Source organism: Hippoglossus stenolepis, chromosome 6 (assembly GCF_022539355.2).
Source record: "Hippoglossus stenolepis isolate QCI-W04-F060 chromosome 6, HSTE1.2, whole genome shotgun sequence".
Taxonomy (NCBI): domain Eukaryota; kingdom Metazoa; phylum Chordata; class Actinopteri; order Pleuronectiformes; family Pleuronectidae; genus Hippoglossus; species Hippoglossus stenolepis.
Genome location: NC_061488.1, coordinates 2,511,324 through 2,523,993, shown reverse-complemented (window position 1 = coordinate 2,523,993; position 12,670 = coordinate 2,511,324). Strand labels below are relative to the sequence as shown.

The 12,670-nt window shown below is 44.4% G+C and overlaps 2 protein-coding genes across 2 annotated transcripts; one reads left to right on the top strand and one right to left on the bottom strand.

Moving 5' to 3' along the window:
- The first annotated feature begins 2,355 nt into the window (after positions 1-2,355).
- On the top strand, positions 2,356-5,383 carry LOC118111486 (tubulin alpha chain). Its single transcript, XM_035160123.1, has 4 exons — positions 2,356-2,513; positions 3,669-3,891; positions 3,981-4,129; positions 4,239-5,383. Exons 1-4 carry the CDS (start codon positions 2,511-2,513, stop codon positions 5,217-5,219), a joined length of 1,356 nt encoding a protein of 451 aa, XP_035016014.1. The 5' UTR covers positions 2,356-2,510; the 3' UTR covers positions 5,220-5,383.
- A 593-nt stretch (positions 5,384-5,976) lies between these two features.
- Positions 5,977-12,260, bottom strand: pmelb (premelanosome protein b). The gene is made up of 12 exons (XM_035160121.2): positions 12,134-12,260; positions 10,618-10,713; positions 10,210-10,356; positions 9,274-9,402; positions 8,820-8,981; positions 8,368-8,700; positions 7,757-7,987; positions 7,169-7,300; positions 6,975-7,077; positions 6,691-6,896; positions 6,510-6,600; positions 5,977-6,347 (listed from the first exon to the last, which is right to left on the bottom strand). Exons 1-12 carry the CDS (start codon positions 12,189-12,191, stop codon positions 6,197-6,199), a joined length of 1,839 nt encoding a protein of 612 aa, XP_035016012.2. The 5' UTR covers positions 12,192-12,260; the 3' UTR covers positions 5,977-6,196.
- Positions 12,261-12,670: the final 410 nt, after the last annotated feature.

Genomic DNA, 12,670 nt, shown 5'->3' with positions numbered 1-12,670 from the left:
ATTATTAATAGATCATAATAAATGTCTTTTATAAATTATATTACACGTATGTGTGTCTGTGATTTTATTTTAATCAAATCAACGACATCAAAATATTTGCTGAATGTTTTAAATGACATTTACATTTGTCATCATAACTATATAAATACATAAATTAAAAAGCAGTTTCTCATTAGTGGTTAAAACATGTTTTATGTCCTCCAGACTAAGAGCTTCACCTTTCCAACCTTACCATCAAAACGCTGAAGCTCCAGCACATCCTTCAGTGTCTTAGCTCATCATTATAAATAAACCCCAACCTTTTTATTATATCTCATGTCCCATTAAGTGAACTGCACCTGTAATAAAACCTTCAGCACAGGTGGCTCTGCTGTGACAGATGGAGAAAGTGCTCAGTCACTTGGTTGGGTATCAGATTCTCTCGTTGCAGGATGCAGTTCTGCCTTTATCCAGCAACAAAGGACCACTCCCTTGTCTCCAGCATTCCCATCCCTCCTCTCTCCTCTTGGTGAGCAGCTGCTCAGACCCTCCCTGTGTCACAGCTGCTGAGGACGAGGAGGAGGAGGAGGAGGAGGAGGAAGAGGAGGAGGAGGAGCAGTGGAGAATGTTCTCTCATGAAATCCTGGCTGAGGGCCATGGTCGCTTCCTGCGCCTCTCTTTCATCCCCTGCAGTTCACACTGAGAACAGCACTCACCAAAGGGCGGTTGTAAATCACACATCCTGACCTCCCTGAATACATAATGGTTATTCCCACATTACGGAAGCTGTTCAGACAAAAAACCTGACTTACTGTAGAACATGCATATTGATTATGTCACAAGCCTCTTTTCAAATCACTCACATGCTTTGCAGTGTTTAAGACTTCAGCTTAAAGGGTCATGTTTTTATGTTATAGCTGCAGAAGCCAAACTGCAGAGACCTTCACCACGATGTCACATAAACGGCTATTCAGGCAATTTCAGTTCCTCAATCAGTACAGAATCCAAGGAGGCACAGCCCATCCCCAGCACACACACACACACACACACACACACACACACACACACACACACACACACACACACACACACACACACACACACACACACACACACACACACACACACACACACAGACAGGCAGCCACGTGATCGGCCCACTGAATGACATCATTGCAGAGAATCTAGGACAAAGAGGGAGGAGAGGAGGAGAGCTGGCATGCCGGGCGGAGACCATGGCAGGCCTCAGCAACATGGCCGCCTGGCTGCTCCAGTGAGATGGGAGCATCTTGTGTAACAGAAGCATTCAGCCATCTTGCATCATTTGTTTTGTGTCGGCTGCACCGGGCACTTGCAGAGAAGACACAATTTTAAATTTTTTTTGAAACAGAATTTGCTCATATACCACAGAACATGAAAACTGATCTGTTCTACTGATCTGCAGCTTTACATTTCTAAGGAAATATGTCATCTGTGCTCATTCCTCTGCACGCAAAAATAAATTAGCTGTGTTTGACTGAGCTCTTTATTCACTGAGCACGACCTCAGACGTCTGTCCTCATTGAGCAGTGAGAAATATTACATCACAGAATGACAGAGATTACAATTAACAAGGATGAAATCTAGATAGAAATATAATCTGCACACAGATTTGAAATATAATCTTCAAACAGATTTTTAAATATTCTATATACACAATATACAATATAATATATACACTGTGCAAGAAAATAAAAATTAACATGACATGGGGGGTATTATGTAATTATCAAATAGAATAAAATACAGGAGAAAGAAGAGTGTATCAAGTTGAAAATTAGTTTATAAGTTATACCAGTGGTCTTAGTCATAGGGAAGAAATGTGAGTCTGTCAAAATGTGGCAAGAGGTTCTGTCAGGTAGAGTTAAAACATTTTTATTCAATGAGCATGACCTCAATTTTCTACCTTCAAAATATCAGTATGAAAAATGACATTATATCAAGAAACACCATTTGCATACAGATTTGTAATATTTTGAATAAAACCCCACAACATTTCTGTCTGTGCAATACAAAGGCTCATGTGTTATGTGTATTACTGTATATATTATGTTTACACTGTACTTATACTGCATTTATGTATATATTTTCATATTTCTCTGAGTTTATATTGCATGTTCACCTTTACTGATGTCTCTACTTGTCTTTGCAGCTGTAACACAGCAGGTGTCACCATTGTGGGACTAATACAAGTTTATTCTGTCTTATCTCATCTCATCTTGAAGCTTGAATAGTGAATTTCATTTCTCTGAGCAGAATTTTTCACAATGATAATAACAAGAATCTATTTTTCCCAGTGAGGACTGAACAGTGGTACTGTCCGCCCCCCCCCCCACCCCTCAGTGCACAGGAGCAGATCCCGTGTATAAATGTGCAAGCGCCGCCCTCACGTTCAGCATTTGTTGCATCGACCCCGTTGGGTACAACACGCAACGCAAACCCACCGTTTGTAAAAGTCCTCTTTCTCCACCTCTCCTCTTCCTCCTGGAAACATGGTGAGTCTCAGCTTTTATTCTCTGACTCTGTGTGTGAGGCGGAAAAAGAGAAGGAGGCGAAGCTTCTGCAGAGTCTCGCTGCTGGACGTCGGCAGATAATCACCAGACAGCCTCTTTGACTTTAAACCCGCAGTAACGTGATGTGAAGGTGCGTTGCGTGCGTTTATATTCAGGGAAAAAGGTAGAAGGAAATACTGTGGCTGCACACTGGTGCTGCAGTGACGTGGTGTGACTGTCATCGTGCAGAGAGGAGAACAATGCACTGAGCGGCGGCGTCAGGCTCCAGCACCGCTCGGGAGGAACCTGACTTTTATTTTATATCTGGTTCCATTGTTCGTCTGTTGATTTCGAAATTTGTCAAATTGAATGTGTTAATTAAATAAAAATATCAATTAATAAAAGCCCTCCCCTGTTTCCAGGCGAGGGGGGTGGGGGGGCAGGCTGGGTGGGGATGGGTGAGACACTGTGCTGCAGTTGTCATTTTTAATTCATAGGACACAGCAGTGGCTTTATTGTTCATCTCATTTCATCTCATTCTCATCCATGATTATTCAAATCACAACAAGATGCATCGCAAAGCTTCTGTTTTCAACACGACGGGAACAATACGAAATAAACAAAGCACATTTTCATTGTTTTCATCCAAGTTGATCAATCAGGACAAGAAACAGATTTAACCAGTGAACCGAGCTCTACTTGATCAGATCGATGATCGGATCGATGATTTATTCCTGATCGTGCACATCCTCTCTGCACTGGAGCAAGTGGAATATTCCAGGCTGATGACGTGCACGCGCCCGCCTGCGCTCGTGCGTGCATATGAATTTGAATCCGTGCCTATGTTTGCTAAAGAGGAACTCGGGTGGCACGAGAGGGGGAATGACAGGAGGACAAAAACGAGTAGAGGAGAGAGGAGGAGAGAGGAGGAGAGAGGAGTCAGCCTCTGTCCCCTGTCGACTGTGGTGCAGGGAGGTGCCTCCTGCTGCACCTCCTGCTGCACCTCCTGCTGATCTCACATAGGGGGCGCAACTGAGTATTTCTAGATGCTTCTATGTTGCAGTAATGGTTGTAGATGACATGCAAACACCAACAGTGTTATGTAAATGAATTGAAGTGAACATAGATGAGATATTGACTTGTTTTCTCTTTCCACAGCGCGAGTGTATCTCCATCCACGTTGGTCAGGCCGGTGTCCAGATCGGCAACGCCTGCTGGGAGCTGTACTGCCTGGAACATGGGATCCAGCCGGACGGACAGATGCCCAGCGACAAGACTCTGGGAGGAGGAGACGACTCCTTCAACACCTTCTTCAGTGAGACCGGAGCAGGAAAGCACGTCCCCAGAGCCGTCTTCGTCGACCTGGAGCCCACTGTCATCGGTAAACTGTCATGAAATGTAGAAACCACGGTTACTCTGATTTATGAAATCAAAGTGTTGAGTCATCTCTGACTGACTCTGTCTCTTCAGATGAAGTTCGCTCTGGAATCTACCGCCAGCTGTTCCACCCTGAGCAGCTGATCACTGGGAAGGAAGATGCTGCCAACAACTACGCCCGCGGACACTACACCATCGGCAAAGAGATCATTGACATTGTGCTGGACAGGATCCGCAAACTGGTGAGTATCTTTGCATCAGTTATACATCTTTCTTAATTTTGACAGAAAACATCAAACTAATTCGTAATATTGTGTCTCATATTTAATCGGCCTCCCTCTCTGTCTTCAGGCCGACCAGTGCACTGGTCTTCAGGGCTTCCTGGTCTTCCACAGCTTCGGAGGTGGCACCGGCTCTGGCTTCACCTCCCTGCTGATGGAGCGTCTGTCCGTCGACTACGGCAAGAAGTCCAAGCTGGAGTTCTCCATCTACCCAGCCCCCCAGGTGTCCACCGCTGTGGTGGAGCCCTACAACGCCATCCTGACCACCCACACCACCCTGGAGCACTCTGACTGTGCCTTCATGGTAGATAACGAAGCCATCTACGATATCTGCCGCAGGAACCTGGACATCGATCGTCCCTCCTACACCAACCTGAACAGGCTGATCAGTCAGATCGTGTCCTCCATCACTGCTTCCCTCCGTTTCGATGGCGCCCTCAACGTGGATCTGACCGAGTTCCAGACCAACTTGGTGCCATATCCCCGTATCCACTTCCCTCTGGCCACCTACGCCCCCGTCATCTCTGCAGAGAAGGCCTACCACGAGCAGCTCTCCGTGTCCGAGATCACAAACGCCTGCTTCGAGCCGGCCAATCAGATGGTGAAATGTGACCCTCGCCACGGTAAGTACATGGCCTGCTGCCTCCTGTTCCGTGGAGATGTGGTGCCCAAAGATGTCAACGCCGCCATCGCCACCATCAAGACCAAACGCTCCATCCAGTTTGTGGACTGGTGTCCCACTGGATTCAAGGTCGGCATCAACTACCAGCCGCCCACTGTGGTTCCTGGTGGAGACCTGGCCAAGGTCCAGAGGGCCGTGTGCATGCTGAGCAACACCACCGCCATCGCTGAGGCCTGGGCTCGGCTCGACCACAAGTTTGATCTGATGTACGCCAAGAGGGCCTTCGTTCACTGGTATGTGGGTGAGGGTATGGAGGAGGGAGAGTTCTCCGAGGCCAGGGAGGACATGGCAGCTCTGGAGAAGGATTACGAGGAGGTTGGAGTCGACTCCATCGAGGGAGAGGGAGAGGAGGAAGGAGAAGAATATTAAAAGGGACACGCAGGCATTAGTTCAACAGAAAATAAATTGATTGCAATGTGTTCCTGGAATCATTCCAAACAGAAATGTTTGATCAATTACCAGTTTTGGCTGCTCAGATTCCTGAAAATGTCAAATTTGGCTCTGTTCAAAATAAAGTTCCTGAGACATGTGAAGTTGTTTGGCTTTTGTTCATTCAAACTAAATAGAACTGTGTGTTTGAACAAATCATAATGAAATAACAGTCATTTGAAATGTTGAAAATCTGTTTCAATCTTCAGACATTTAACAGATTCTAACAGCTGTGGCTGAGGGGGTAGAGCGGTCGTCGTCCAGCCAGAAGGTCGGCGGCTCGATCCCAGTCTTCCCTCTGTATGAATGTGTGTGTGTCTTGGTCATCAAGACTAGAAAAGCCCTTTATAAATAAAGACCATTTATATACGTTAAAACCAACCGGATGCTTTTCTATTTCATTATAAGTCAAAATGTATCTATGCAGGAAACATCTATAATTTTTAATATATGAAAACACAGGTTTAATTTATGAAAACAACAGTGAAGCTCCATCATTTTAGACTTCACTTTGTGGTTCAGTAGCAAAAACACAATTTGTGACAATATCATGAACCTTTTTTTATTTATCTTGAGTCATGGGGGGGGGGGATAATGTTCAGACACTTTATCAGTGCAGCAGATTTTACACAGAGAGAAATGACACATGAACAAAAGATGTAACATGATTTGAACAAAAAACTCAGTTTGGTCCAAATTGAAGCAGACACTTTTATTACCAAAGATCACAGCACGTCTAAAGTACGACTCCAGTTCCTTTATGATTCGAAGCTAAATGTTACACGCTCGTGAACTTTGTCATTTTAGAAAACATGTTTTTAAAAAAAGTATAAAAAAAAGGACATTCCAGTTATCTGTAGCCTGTGAATCAGCTGCTGCTTGGTGTTGCTGTGTGGTTGTGTGAGGCGGGTGACGGTTCACACCGGCCGGTCCTGCAGCAGGGGACAGTTGTCCACGGCTCCTCGTCTGTTCAGGAGGTTCCAGAAGATGGAGGCTCCGGAGCAGCTCTGAGTCGGGCCTCCAGACGTGAGCGAGTCCTCCCTCAGAGGTCGGTAGGACTTGAAGCGCCTGGTAAAGGAGAAGCACAAATACTTTTTAAATACTGGTAAACCTGCAAAAAACTGCTGATTTACTCCCTTCCCATTGCCAGTAGAGGAGTTTGCCTCATGACAGGCACTACAGCTTATGGAGCAGAAGAGTGATATCCACAAAAAACATCAGGTAACTTACTTGTAGGAATATGCCACTATGCCTGCTGCCAGAACCAGCACCAGCACACCCAGCAACATGGCAACTGCACCAGAGGAGGAAACAGCAGGACCTGAAACACAAAGATTCCAGTCAGTGTGCAGGTCAGATCTGTTGTCAACACTCAATCCGTGGGCCGCTGTGAGCTGGTGCTGCTGCTCACCCATCTCAATGTTGAATCTGGCGCTGGTGACGGCTAAGCTGACGTCGTTGGCCATGGACACGTTGATGCAGTAGACACCAGAGTCATTGAAGAAGTGCCGCAGCACCAGCTGACACTCCTTCGACGGCTCCACCATGTTGCACTCCGAGTGGATTGGCTTCAGGCACTCGGCATCCAGGATCACGCTGCACACCTCTTTAGGAAAGCTGTGGGGGGGCGGTAGACAAGTGAGTCCAACAATAAGTGGACTGTTATTTGAAGACGAACAGAGCGGGAGCGCTCACCTTCCCTGGCAGGTGACGGTGATGTCCAACACCTTTTTCTCCATTTCTGGTGTTTCCATCACAGCATTGCTCATATGTGTTATCTCTACTGCTCCAATGCCCTCTGGACATGAAGAGACACAAGGGTCACAGGGCTGAGGACGGACACTTGTTTCATTTTACTCTATGATGGACACTGGTGAACGGTAACTCACCAAACACCTCGATGCCGGTGCAGAAGGAGCCGTAGCGATAAATCACACAGTCGCCGTCAGAGGGTTTATCACCAGCTTGTCTCTTAGCAACCACCACCACTGTGGCTCGGCCTGTCAGGGTTCGCTTTGCACCTGAAGAGGACAATCAGCAAAAAGCATATTTATTACCTCCAACGAGTTTTCATCTGCGTTTGTTTGTGAGCAGAATTACACAAGAACTCCTGGAGGGGAAGGTGGAAGGATGTGATGTGAGTCAGGGAAGATCACATTAACTTCTTTATACAATTACATGTCAGATATATCATTACCACAGTAATCATATTTAATAAACCCAATATTTAGTTCCTGCTTCTCAGTCCCTTAGTACATTGAAAAGAGATACTGGTGCCAACATGCAAATCAGAAACCAAATGATAATTCCTCGTGAAGTCAGCGTGCTCTGTTTGTGCCTCATAGTCAAATGTTTCTTTACAGATTTGCATCATATTTGCGTCTCAGAAAACTGGATCAGCTGATGTGAACTCAGTATTTCTCACTTCTCACGCTGTGATGTGTTGTGGTGAAGAGACACGGACTCATGAAGCTCACCTGCTGCGAGGCCACTCCTCCCATCAGAGTCAGCCGGCGCGTGGCGGTTGGTGGGGGAGGGGGTCTTTGTCACTGCAGGTGTTTCCTGTGCCGGCTGAGTGACGGAGGCAGTGGAGGCCTCATCCTCAGTGTTGTCCTCCTCTGTGTCTGAAGGCCCAACGTTGACACTCAGACCAGTGGCCTTGGTGGAAACCAGTAGAGGGAGAGCCGATGCCAGTGCAGGAGCTCTGACTGCTCGTATAGAGGAGGTTGAGTTAGGTCTATGATTATATTATTAATATTATTAAAGATTCTAGCTTGTGACAATTTGTGAAATATATGTTTTTGCCTTCCTGACAACAATTAACAGAATTTTTTAGTTTTAATGTGAACTTGTCAAATGTTTCCCTTTTGTCACTTTCAAACTTCACGTCGATCCGTCACAAGCTCCTAACACCACTTTTTATAATCAACACAGACAGTTTAATGATTAATGTGCATATGTTTTAAATTGTTTATCCGTCTAAATATCTTCAAGACCTTGACACCTCTTGAAGATATTTGCACAGTGACGAAAAGCAAAGAGAAGGGATCAGTGCCCATGAAACACGTCTGTATGTGAATATCTGTACCTGTGGAACCCAGCTCAGGGTGCGGACCAGGGGCCATGGTTGGGGTATCAACTGGCGGATCGCAGGCCTTGTCCGGGATGACAGCCTGGATCACCACCTGAGGCTTGAAGGAGCCGGAGCTGATGTAGGTGTGGGTGACGGAGAGCTCTCTGGATATCAGGGCTCCACTCGCATCCCCGAAGTCCCAGTTGAAGGTGATGTCTGCGTCTCTGAGGTACTCGCTGGGGTCGTGGAGGGTGATGGTGAAGGCGATCGCCCTGTTCAGGATGAAGCGCAGGTCCCCGGCCACGGCGTCGTTGACTTGGTCCAGGGAGACGGCGAAAGGGATTTGATCTGAGTGGAACAATGGACGGGCAACAGTTGGAGATTAGATCTAAGGTTGTAAGGCTTGTGCGGGTGGAGGAGAGAATGGGGATTGTCATGGTTGTTATCAACAGGTGAAACAAACTAACCAGTGATGGAGAACTGGGTGGAGGCGTATCCCAGAGGAATGAACTTCTCTTTGCTCCGGTAGTGGTAGATAACGATGTCCATGGTGTAGGAGCCCAGTGGGATGTCGTCTGTGGCGATGGTCAGAGAGGAGGAGGGGCCGTCTGCCACCTGCCAGTACTGACCTGTCCAATGAGCATCCAGAGACAGAGATTCACTCTACTTCATCACCACAGATGTCTATGAATTATCTAAATGGATCAATGTGTCAGGTTAGAATACAAAACGTTTCACTTTTGTCTCTAAATATATGTGGTTTGTCTTATAACTAAAATACAAATGTCTTCCTCTCTCTCTCTTTGATAAACGTGACATAATCTGCTCATGTGATGTGAAGCTCATGTGGAATCCGTCCAAGGTCACACGAGGTCACAGCATGTGGAAGAGACATTGACACGAGACGGCAGCTCCACTCACCCCAGGACTTCCAGACAAACACGTAGGCCGGCTTCTTGTCCTTCGTAACTGGCGTCCCATCAGGGAAAACCGCCTCCCAGTCTGTGCTCTGCGTCGGGTACACGGCCTCAGACTCGTGGTGTTTCGTTCCTGCAGTAGCGGTAAACGTGTTGCGTTAGAGACGATGACAAATTATAGATTTAAATGACAGTTATAGATATTTGTATAATGTTAATACTATAGGTTCTACTGTTCTAATACAGTCTGTCACAAATACTGAGTAGTATTATTTCATTTTATACCATTCTGGTGTTTTTTTGCCATCATATTATTCTTATGTACACATTTTACATTTTGCTGCCATTAAACACATCTCAGTACTTTATTATTATATCATAACGTTAATTTTGCATCTGTAATTTCATTGTTTTTGTATTATTGTATTTTCTTATTTTCTTTACATATATACGCCTACGCACATATTTATGTCCTTGTGCTGCTGCAACCAAATACAAATCATATATCAGTACATTCAAAAGTTGTTATTAACTCTCAACCTCTTGGTGGCGCTAGAGCACAAGTCAACAGATCACCAAAGTCACTCAAATTCATTCTCTGGGAACCTGGAATATCTTGTAGATGATGAGATGTTTGATTGTGTAGGTGAAAGGTTTGACCTGCTGGTGGCGCTATAGAGGGAAAGTGAGGGGCTCACCAGAGTCATGAGGATTCGTCCTCTGGGAACCATGAGCACGTGTTAGACCCGATTACATGGCAACATGTCCAATATTTATTGAGACATTTCTGTCAAAACCACAGATGTGAACCTTGTGCTTTAGAGGAAAAGTCAGGTGATCACCAGAATCAAAAAGATTCATCCTCTGAGGACCAGGAACATCTGTACCAGGTGAACCTGAGCTCAATCCGCGCCTGTATTGTGTGTGCACGTTGTGTTACCGTTGACTGTGCAGTCTTCGGCCCAAACGACGTCTCCATCGGGCTGCACCCTCTGGTTGTGAGGGAACTCCAGGTCGATGCTGAAGGTCACTTTGGCTCCGGTCAGAGTCGGTGAATCGTTGGCGACATTGAAGCTCACTCTTCCACCTGCAGGAGCCGACAGGTAAACAGAGAACTCACTGTGAATCCTCCTGATGTCATTCATCCTCACGTTAACAAACACTGTCTTTGTTTTGTTCACAAATGTTTAAAGTAACGGGGCGTCCTTGTGGTCAGCAGGTGTAACAACATCATCTCCAAAACCACTGCTACCTCAGAGAAGAGCCAAGAACACTTTAAATAACAAGTATAACAAATAACGTACAAAGTGAAATAAGAACATTTTAATTATCATTTCAACATAACTACCTTTCCAGGAGTCTCTGTATCGTGGGTCTGCATCTTTCCAGATCGGGAACATCTTCGTGTTCCATGATGGATAACGAGTGAATCGGTTTTTCGGCTCTAAAATATCAAAATGACAAATATTGTGTTGAAAACAGAAAATACACACAACTCAAAACACTTAATACAGTATATCAGTAAAAAAGGGTCCAAACTTACCTTTATAACTTATTATTCAGACTAAATATTCTATATATTTATTATAATACACAAATTCTGTTGGTTTAACAGTTTCAACAAACTCCATAACTGGAACATGTGAATACGTTATACAATTATATTTTTCGTGTCATATTAACTTCTTATGTCAGTAATCTGATGAAAGGTAAAAGTGAGTGTCAGTGTCCAAATGAGGGATTTTTATTACCAATAATAATCTTAAATCCCCACAATCCCCCTCATGTGATGCTCAGCTGAGTGTGTGTGTGTGTGTGTGTGTGTGTGTGTGTGTGTGTGTGTGTGTGTGTGTGTGTGTGTGTGTGTGTGTGTGTGTGTGTGTGTGTGTGTGTGTGTGCGTGTGTGTGTGTGTGTGTGTGCGTGTGCGTCTTTTATCACAGATTAACGTTGTCAAAGGCCTGAATTTGGATTAAACATCGTTACAGTTGCAGATCACATGTGTTGGCAGATCACAAAGCTATTTGCTAAAGCAGATTTTGAACGTGATTATCGATTATGGATTCTGAAATATTACAGAGATGAAATGAACACGTTTCCTGAAATGTAAGTTTGTTTTTTATCAGACATTCCCCAGAATATTAAAATGCAACCGGTGGATTTATTGCATTATCGCATTGAACATGTGAGTTTAGTTTTTCAGCCGGATTTAAAGAAAGATAATCAGCTTTAAGTTCAAAATAAAAGGATTAAGACAAAAAGCTGCACGTTGATTTACAAAGGTCAAATTCTGTGGTTTACAGTCGTGCATGTTGAGTAGAAAGGTCATGGGAAACAAAAAAACCCTGAACACATCTCGTTGTCTTTGTATTGATCTGTACATTCTTTTCTCGTCAGGTTCAATTAATGTAATATTAAATCCAACAATATAGTATATTATAATAAAACGTTCCCAGGAACTTTATGAGTCCTTTTAATTTGTATACTTTATCTGCATCTCCGTAATAATAAGAAATTATCTTTACATTGCAGAATTGCTACTTAAACTTAATTAAAAGATGTGAATATTTCCTGCACCGCTGCTCAAAGGTTGGATTTATTAATCTCCTTCCATTTTAAAGTTCGTTAGACTCCCAGATACAAAGTTAAAATCTAATATGAGTTCTGTAAATCATCTCTCGTGTTTCCTCCTCCGGATGAAACGCCTGCTCGCCGCCTTTTTGTAGAAAGAAAAGTGTTGAAGGTGAAACACTTTTTTTGGATTTTGTCTAAAAGTTCAAAGATTTCAAAACACGTTCTCTTTAAACATTAACGACAGCGTCTGGATTATTCTCATCACCTGACTTTCTGTTGAATCTCTACTTACTGGCCACAGTGTGTGAAGCTGCTGCCAGCAGCAGCAACAGTCCGCTGAGCGTCCACATCGTCAGGTGCCTGTGAAACGTCCTGTTAGTGAGCTGAGGGCAGCAGGAGACGTGTCTTTATAAACTCTCCGGGGTTTGACCTCACATGGTGCATTAGCAGGGGAGACGCCCTGCAGCCCCTCGCCCCTCCTTCACTCAGATTTAGGGCAACCTGCACAGATGCTGTATTTACAGTAAAAGCATGTCTTGGAGATTACAGCTGCTCATATATTAGAGAAAGCTCCAACTTAATCACACTCTAACACATTCCTCATGGACTTTTGCATGAAGCAGATCACAAGTCCTGCAGGAGTGTGCATGACCTGATCTAAATAACTACATTTAAATCGACATCCTGCACGTGTCAAGGTGTAATCTCATGTATTAAGTATAAGTTCAGTACGGATTTACTACAATGACCAGTATCTCCAACATTCTACATGTTCTGTATGAGCATGTGAATTTAGTTTTTCAGTCCCACATGAAAACAGAAATCACCT